The sequence below is a fragment of the Python bivittatus genome, unplaced genomic scaffold (assembly GCF_059951505.1).
Source record: "Python bivittatus isolate LINGU-HERP-01145 unplaced genomic scaffold, Pbiv_v1 ctg000020_np1212, whole genome shotgun sequence".
Lineage (NCBI taxonomy): Eukaryota > Metazoa > Chordata > Lepidosauria > Squamata > Pythonidae > Python > Python bivittatus.
Window position 1 is genome coordinate 106,831,980 of NW_028277030.1, and position 9,606 is coordinate 106,841,585.

At 35.4% G+C, this 9,606-nt stretch overlaps 1 protein-coding gene across 4 annotated transcripts in view; it reads left to right on the forward strand.

Moving 5' to 3' along the window:
* The window catches only part of LIN9 (lin-9 DREAM MuvB core complex component), a 33,826-nt gene extending 24,858 nt beyond the window's left edge, over nucleotides 1-8,968 (forward strand). For all 4 annotated transcript variants that reach the window (XM_007438334.3, XM_025173243.2, XM_088146044.1 and 1 more), the window contains 5 exons: nucleotides 172-252; nucleotides 3,458-3,583; nucleotides 4,381-4,563; nucleotides 5,006-5,103; nucleotides 6,968-8,968. In XM_007438334.3, coding sequence (XP_007438396.1) covers nucleotides 172-252; nucleotides 3,458-3,583; nucleotides 4,381-4,563; nucleotides 5,006-5,103; nucleotides 6,968-7,073 — 594 coding nt within the window. In that variant the 3' untranslated portion in view covers nucleotides 7,074-8,968. The remainder of the gene's footprint in view (nucleotides 1-171; nucleotides 253-3,457; nucleotides 3,584-4,380; nucleotides 4,564-5,005; nucleotides 5,104-6,967) is intronic.
* The last annotated feature ends 638 nt before the right edge of the window (nucleotides 8,969-9,606 follow it).

Genomic DNA, 9,606 nt, shown 5'->3' on the forward strand with positions numbered 1-9,606 from the left:
GCTCTTATTTCAACACCATAGCAAGCTCTTTGGGAAGTGTTTCCAGATCTTTGTATGTTATGTGATACTGATTTTTAATTTAAACCTCAAGCACAATAATATTAGATTACTAACTTCCAATTTCTGTAATATATGCAAAATATATTATACTCTTTTCTCTGCTTTCCTCAGACCAGATTATCAAAAATACTTATGATCAAGAAGGAACATATCAAGCAGTTAAGGGAGATGAATACAGAAGCTGAAAAACTGGTAAATATATAGCCTTGTTTCAGTGGTCATTATTATATCAGTTTGTGATCACACAACATGCTAGACCGGGGGGGGGGGCTTAGTATGTTGTGTTAATGTAACATGTTGTTTATTCTGTAAACCATGGATTAGTCCAAAATTGAGCTTTCTCAGTGATGGCCTCATTCCATCAAACAGTTTGCCCCTGATAACCAGACCATCCCCTCCTTCTTGGCAATGATTAACCTATCCCTATTAGGGGATATTGTTTTGATTATTGTGATTATTATGTTGCTTGATTTAAGCTGTTCAGAGCTGTTTGGAACTGAGTGGTATACAAGCCACAGTAAGTAAATAAATAAGTAAATAAACAGATGAATAGATTTCCACTTATATAGTGGGACATGCGTCTCCTGTCTTCGTCACTCAGTCCTTTCCTCACCTGTTGCAGACATTTTCTATAGGCTGCAGGGGCAGTAAAAATCTGTTCCACTAGTGCCGTGTTTCTTAAAGTGTGGTTCTAGAACTCTTGGGATCCCCCAAGACCCTCTCAGAAGTCCATGAAATCAAAATTATTTACCAGTCTGTATTGAAAAATAATACAATATTGGAATTTTCGGGGAAGAAATGGTGAACTGAAGCGGAGCCAGCAACTGAAGCGGAATGAAGAACCAGTGAGTAGACTGGCCATTCATAATTCCTCTCCAGACAAGGAGAGACTTGAGATTGCCCACAAGTGCTCTATACAGTTGCTCCTCATGAGGAGACCATAAGACAGAGTTCCCCAGTGGGTTTAGAACTCTGGGAGATGAGGAAATAGCCATCTTGCTCAAACCAAAGTCGGCACCTTCAAAAGCACACTGGGTTCGCATACCATTTGCATTTTCTAATCACTTTCAGAAATTGCTTGTTAACTGCTTTTCAGCTATTAAGAACCTTTGGATCAACACATTTTACAGCACCAGGTGAGTTTCCTTCAATCCTTAGCAAAAGAAGTTTTAAATACAAGTTTAAGGACTTTAAAAAATTCTTTTGGAATAAACAGCAAAAGGGTGATTAGAATTTTGATTTTGGAAAGTTACAAATGGACTAAGGGTCCAGATGAATTAATTCCAATTTTGGAATTAATTATAAAAATCCTTCCTGTGGGAAAATGCTTTTGTTTTGAATTCTCTTTAAAAAAAATGATAGGATGAGACTTTGAAGGTTGGACACTAGAGGGAACCTGATGGAACTAAAGATTACAATTAAAGAAGAACACTTCAGTTTGACTTACTAGTACAGAATGAAGCAGAATATTTTAACATTGGATATACTGATGGATATTATTGAACAATGGACCCAGAAGTTAATTTTAAGAGTGTCTACCTCTATAGATAGACTGTGTTTCAAGGATATTATGAAAGAGGAACAGGTTTTACCTGACAAGATTGAGGCTGATCTGAAAGTGGATTTAAAAATGACAGAATACAAGAATGATATGGAAAAAGATGCTACACTAGACATACAAAAGAAACTGGCTGATGTCTTAATAATTAAAAGGGATATACAAATAACAACCCAAGGAAGTGACCTGGATAATTTTCCTATATTGAATTTACAAAAGAGACTTGTTAAAGCTTTGAAGAATTTTGTGAGAAGCGACAAAGGAAAAATGAAAAGAAATTAAGTTCTAGGACGTTATTTAAAGGGACTAAAGATCAAGATTGTAAAAGGAAGAAATATAAAGTTGGTTTATTTGATCAAGGTTAAAATAGATATTTTGTTACCTCTGGTAACCCTTAATGGACTTTTGCTGATCAGGACTGAAACAACAAGGCTTTAAGGATTTGTTTATAAATAAGAGATGGGATATGGGAAGAAGAGATCATTTGTTGTATTTTTAGAGAAAGTGATATTAAAATTGTTTATACTTGTAATAAGAGGGGAAGTCATTTCTTTATATATTTTTCTTTTTCTTTACTATATTATTTTTTTCTTTCCTATTTTTTTCTTTTCTGCAGTTTCCATTTTTTTCTTTTTCTTTTCTTTTAGTTTATATTAGTTTTTATCTAATATAAACTTTAATTGTAACTTTTAGTATAATTACTATTAAAAAAATAAAAATAACACAGTATTAAAATCCCATCAACCAATTGTGAGCGGGAGTAGCAGCAGTGAATGTGTCACTTTTAATGTTTAATATGGTAAATATTGATAAATATAACCCATACAAACAAAAGCTCTTTTGGGGTCCTCCATAATTTTTAAAAATGGGAGGGGGTCCCAAGAGAAAAAAGTTTAAGAAACATTGCACTGGTGGCTGCCATTCTGCTGGCAGAGGAATGTAGCTGGATACAATTCATGTAATAAGACTCAGAGTGGTATACAATTAAAACAACAATAACACTGGAAAAAATGTAACAATCATAAAATACAATAAGGCTATAAAACAAATTATACCAAGTTATGCCATCCCATTCCAACATAAAGCAAAAAGCACTGTGTGTTTTATAACATCCAATTGAGATATTTCTTATTTCTGTGTAAATGTGCTTAGAAATATTTTAAATGCTTGAACAAAGAGTTTATGTATGACTTCTCTGTCCCTCCTCCCATTATAATTTTCCCCCTCTCTTCAGTGCTCCCTTTTGATCTGAATAATCATTATTTAATATAACATTGATCTCACAGGTCTAGATAAGTATGCGAGATTTGGAAAAAAAAAATTCTAAATGTCATAGGAGTTTTTAGAAAAAAGAACAAACTATAAAACTCTGTGACATACATTTTGTGATTAATTCCATTACAGTCAGTATCTTCCTCCTTACAGTGCAGTTCAGTGCATGTCTTCTTGAAATAAGCCTCATTATGTTTTCTGGAGCTTACAGATATATGTATAGGATTGCAACCTCAGTCAGTTTGAACTTAAACATAAATGAATTGGTTATCAGCCTAATTGGTACACAGAAGGTTATCAGCTATTTAAAAATATATTTAAATAGGCTTAGAGATTACCCGTTAGCAGCCATTGACTAAAAGGATTCTCAACTTGATTCATCAAATGCATTTAAAATAAATTTGCATTTTTTTTAATGCAGCTAGGTAATAGAGAAGTATGTTTAAGAAACGGTTAAGTGTTAGGAAACAAAAATCTCAGACTGTAATCTGTGTTTTAAAAAACCTGAACTTCGTTGAACAAATGTATGCTTTGTGCATGTAACTTTTTCTTTTATATGTTTTCTAGAAATCCTATTCTATGCCTATCAGCATTGAATTTCAGAGACGATATGCAACTATTGTTTTAGATCTTGAACAACTGAATAAGGATCTAAATAAAGTTTTACATAAAGTTCAGCAGTATTGTTATGAGGTAAGTGTTTTTGTCTAGTTTCATGTTTCAGAAATTAGGTAAACAGTAACCATAGGAGAAGCTACAGGTTCTTTTTTGAATATATTCAGAATGATATATTAGCATTTATGCATTATTGATATTTCTTCTATGCTACCATAGAAGCATAGAAGTTATCTTTCTTTTATATTTGATGTAGCTTGATAAAATAATTAACCTATATAGGTAAATGAAAAAATAGGATAAGCTATTCAGATGCAGGTGAGGCATATTCTGTCTCACAAATAAAAAGCTAGCACAGAAATTAAAAAGCTTATAGCCCAGTCCAATACTGATTTTTTTTTAATTTAAAGGTACTTGTTATATATGGGATCTTATTTGTTAATTGTTAATTGTTAATATATGGGATCTTCCTCCGATATTGGCTATTGTGTCATTTCAGCATTCTGGAGTAGGGGGATATCGGAAAAGTCAACATGATGTGATCGAAGTCCTGTCCCTTTTGTATGTGTATCAACATTGCACACAAATGCAAAGGGAGAGGGCTTCAATCACAACTGCCAACTTGATTTTTTTTATTCTCCCACAACAGATGATGCTGACTCTGCTTCTCATTCTGTTGAACATTAAGCCCAAACCGTTGCTTTTGCCCCAGTGAGGTTTTTCTTAAACACCAAAAATTGTTTAGTAAAATGCTAAGATACAATACTGCAGTTTTGAAATGTCAGTGTCCACCCTAGAAAATATGGCCTAGATGAGCATTTGGAATCCTGGCTCCTAAAATGTGACTCACATTTTAATTTAATTTTATGTCCCAGCTTGCTCCAGAACAAGGTCTCCAGCCCTCAGACCATCCCACAGATTTGAGACGAAGATGTGAGGAGGAAGCTCAGGAAATTGTCAGACAATCAAACACATCAACAACTGGACAACCTTGTGTTCAAAATGAAAATCTGACAGATTTGATTGCTAGACTTACAGCAGTATTATTGCAGATTAAGGTAAATATTACGATTATTGTTGAGAAGAATGCTTATTCTGAGAAATACACTCTGCCACTTTGGGTGAGGAGGCCTGTTTTGACCAATTCACATGCCTGAGTCTGGCCTCATAAATAGGCAATTATTACATATAGGATGTGACCTCCATATACACTCTTCAATCACCTTGTTCATTTTTTTCTTAGCAGAACCTAGTCTATAGTGATTCCCCGTTATTTATACTTGATGAGTATCAGGGTTTTAATAGTTTATCTCCCAGCCAGCACAGAATGCAATGAGATGGAAGTCATACCCACTACTGTTTCTCCTGGGGATGCCTTCCCCCATCATGTGTATATCTCTCGGTTGTGTGTGTCTGTCTATATACACGTATTTAAGCAGTACACAATAGAAAAGTTTCATTTTCATTCTATTCTAATTATTTTTATGAAATTTATTCCAGTGTCTAGCAGAAGGAGGTGATCTAAATTCCTTTGAGTTTAAATCATTAACAGATTCATTGAATGACATCAAGAATTCCATAGATTCCACCAATATCAGGTAAAAACTTAAAATTAAACATATATCAGATATCATTATATATACTGTAAGCTTTTCAATGGGATTGTCTATTGTATCCAGATGCAGACCATTTAGTAGGGGGAAGATTTGGTCAATGGTAGCAGCAGGTCAGTTCATTTCATGATGAGGCAACCATATCTCTCAATTAATAAGCTACCTTGATCACCAAAGTGATTATAAATGAGGTACAGTACATTAAAACATAAAAGCAAAGTAAAAGAAGTATAACCCAAACCTTGTTAAACAACCATATCGAAGAAGGGAAACACCATAGCACCAAAGGATTAATAGTCCAGTACCAATTCCTCCTGAGTTCAGGTGTCCTTCAGGAAGGCTATGAAGACCTGGCTCTTCCAGCAAGTCCTGGGCTCTGTGATTTCATGGACCCACTAATATGCTACATATGACTACTTTAATTTTTGTATTCCCTGGATAGTTTGCTATGTGGTTCTTCTTTTATTGTCACATTGTGGTTTTAACTTGTCCTGTGCACTGCCTTGTGTTGTTTGACAATTAGCCATACAAATCCAATACATACATATCAGTGAGGGTGTCACAAATTGCCCTGCCCCAGAACATGCTGAAAAGTCACGTAAGCAAGGTCAGGGTTGTGTGGACTTTGAGGGGGTACTGTTCTAAAGAACGGGGGCAACCATGGAAGAAGCAAGTTTCTGAGATCCCACAAGATGACATAATTTTATCAATAAGGCCAGGAGCATGCCCACCCTATTAGATCTAATAGGACAAACAGACATAATTGGAGAAAAATGGTTTTGTGGATATCCATGCCCTGAGACATGAAGTGCTTTATAGATGAAAATCTGGAAACAACTGGCAACCAGTGCAACTCATAGAGCAGAGGTGTTACTTGGGTGAACCAAGGTTACTTATACATTCTGGATCAGTTGTGGCTTCCCAGTGGTCTTGAAGGGCAGCCCCATGTATAGCTTGTTGCTGTAGTTCACACACAAGATGACTATGGCATAGGTGACTGAGAGTAAGACCTCCCAATCCAGGAAAGGGTGTAATCAGAACACAAGGTGGATCTGTTTAAAGGCCCTCCTAGCCAAAATTTTCACTACTCTTTGAACAGGAGCTATAAATCCAGGAGGGCTCCTAAATTGTGTGCCAGTTTTATTTGAGAAAGTGCTATTCCAGTAAGTACCAAAGTTGAAAAGCCCCTCATAATAGAGATCCCATGAATCCACAGCCACTAAGTCTAGCTGGGTTTGAGCCTAAACCTCTTCTTCCTCATTCAGACCCTAACAGCCTCCAGAGCTTGGCCAGAACCGCAACAGAATCACTTGTCAGCAGTCTTGATATATGACTGGGTGTCATCTACATATTGATGATAACTGTCCCCATGCTAGTGGATGACCTCACCAAGTATTCTCATGTTATTTATTTATCGTATATATTATGTTAAATAAGAGCTGGGAAAGTGTTGAACTCCAAGGAACCCTGCAATGTAGGTGTCTGAGTCTCCCCTTTATCAATATCAATGATGAAAGTACTATTACAATGCAGTGCCCTCTGCTCCAGTCCTCTGAGACATTTTAGAAGGATACCATTATGTTAATATCAAAGGACAACAAAAGATTAAATAGGGCAGGAGAGTGTTTGCTCTTCACTATGTTAAAGAACATGATTTTCTTTCATAGTTTTTGTTGAGAAATATGTCCCCTTTTCATGAAATTGACTGAAATTGTACCAAAAAAGGCAAATAAAGTAAATAGCTTGATGTCATAAAAATGAACCATTGTTGTGTGGAAAGTGAAAACATGTCTGTATGTGGACTATTTTCAAAATAGTAACAATGAAGAACTATTTTTTCTTTCTTCAGCTGTTTCCAGAATAATGTAGAGATCCATGTTGCACATATCCAGAGTGGCCTCAGCCAAATGGGAAATTTACATGCTTTTGCTGCAAACAATACTAACAGAGACTGAGAGAAACATTTACCTTATAATCCAGGTGTACAGAATATAGTAGTGAAAAATGCTTGGTGCGTACACTTCACCAAATATCCTACTAGTTGGAAGACAAAAGAAAAGGATATTTTGAGAGTGGTTGTACTGCTTCTGAAGAAACCAGCATAAAATTACCAGCATTGCTATGGACTTCATCACTTGCTATGCACATAATATTATCTTGTTTTAACAGCTAAACTTTAGTTATAATACGTGTGTGTGTTGTTTTAAACTGAAAGTTATGCAGACATGTTTCATACAAAGGAAAAACTAAATGTGGTTGCAGCAAATCCTGGCAACTATATTAGAAGTTTTGAAAACAGTGAAACTGATATGACACAGATGAGGGATTGTATTAATAATCTCTTCTTCTTGGAAACCATGGTCCCTCATACTGTGTCTTAATAGCTTTTTGATTTTAGCCTCTGAATAGTGTGCTGATTGATAAAGCAGTATGTATATTCCTGTTTTTGAGAAATAGCAGGATAATGGAATACCTGAAGGAGTGGTAGCAAATAGATGACTATTGTACACTTGTGGATACTGAGAATCCCTGTAAATCAGTTAATATCTTTGGAATGTTTAATTTATTGTAACTTATAAAAGTAATTGAATGAAGGAATAGAAAAGAACTCTTGAATTCCTATAAATGGATATAATATGCTTTTTCCCCTCCATAACGGGCAAAAAGTTTTTTAGTTAAGATATTTCACACAAATAACTGGTAATATTTTCCACTGATTGGTTTGCACAATTTAAACTAAATACCTGGTTATCAAGCAATTAATATAATTTTATAATGCAATTGGATAGCCAGTCCTCTAAACTGCCTTAAAAACTAAAGACCTGAGGAGTGTAGAGAAATATTGATCTTGTAAAAAGGGTGTATTGAGTTGTTATATTTAGTATAACCTTGTAAAGCTTCAGTGTAATAAATTGTTTTCAGATTTGAATTTTCAGATAGCTGTAGCAATGTTTTGATTCTTTAATACCTCATAAAATGAGGTCTTTTGTATGTTAATGTATAAAGAAAATGTAAACAATTATTTTCAATTTAAAATTTTGTATAGTTTTAAAAATGAATCTATATTCTGTGTCTGTATTTATGCTGCTTCAGAATTTAACTGCAGAGTCTATATTTAGCAAAGCCTGTTCTTTTAAGAAATGCATAAATTTTATTCTCATTGATGAGAAGCTTGCAATGTTTTACAAAAGTTGGAAACCATTTTAAACATGAAAAGCAGGTTGAAATAATTTTCAAAAATGGGATAACTGTTTTCAGAAATGCATTCTTGATTTGATGTCGAGATGTGAGGCAAAGAATTCTTAGGTTGGGAAAAATGAATTTGGTGAGAGCTTGGCAAGGAAGGCATTAAATTAATCCAAAAGGAGACAGAAGAACAGACTCAGTAGAGGAGTTCTTGGCATTAGGAACTTCTATTTATTTGTTTACATGATTTATATGAGCACCCATGTTACAACAGTGATTCTGGGTGGCGCACAGGGATTAAAACCACAGCTGCAACCAATAATGCATGATGATGGAGGTAAAACAATACTCCCCAATCATGAAAAATCACTTCAGCACCAGAGCTCACCTAACCATGGTTGTGTATGACAATGGAATAGGCCCAAGGCATGAAAGGGTATTCAGGATCCTCAGAAGGAGGCAGCAGGGAGATCAGTGATCTCAGGGTCTGTACACCAATCTATTGGAGGAGCTAGAAATCCTAACATGGGAAAACAAATATGATTTGATAGGTGTTATAAATCCGTGGGATGAGAGTCATCACTGGAATCTAGGGCTCAAAGGATGTTATGTTTTCTAATAAAACAGACATGAAAAAGGAGAAAGAGGAATGAATGTATGTAAAGAAACCATATGTCTGTGAAGAAATTCATGTCCCCATGGAGAGCATCTAAGTAAGATTAAAAGGTGTAAGAAACAAAAGTGATACCATTGTGGAAGTTATTATAGACTACCTACTCCAGCAGAAGATGTGGACAATGCCTTTCTAAATCAGCTTACCAAGCTCTCAAGAACGCACAATAGAGTGGCAATGAGAAACCTTAACTTCCTCAAAATCTGCTGGAAAACTAAGCTAGGAGTGGGAGATCCAGCAAATTTCTCATCTACCTTGACAATTTCAGAAGGCAGAGAAAAAATGTGTCAGCAATCCTGGGCCTAATCCTGAACAATAAAGCACTGGGGGTGGGGAGAATTATATGTTGGAGTCTGAGTAACCACAGGAGGAAAAAGGTGGGAGAAGTCAGTCACTTCATAAATTGTCCCGAAGGGAAAAGTACCAAGTGGGATCCTAAAGGCTCATCCTCAGCTGGTGCTTGCTATTCAACAACTTTATAAATAACCTGAAGAACAGAATAGAAATAAGGCTTATCAGGTTTGCAGATGACACCATGAAGGGGAATTGGGTAATACCTTCGGAACAAAATTACAATTCAAAATTACCTCAGTAGGCAGGAACAACTGAATGCTGTTCAACCGTGACAA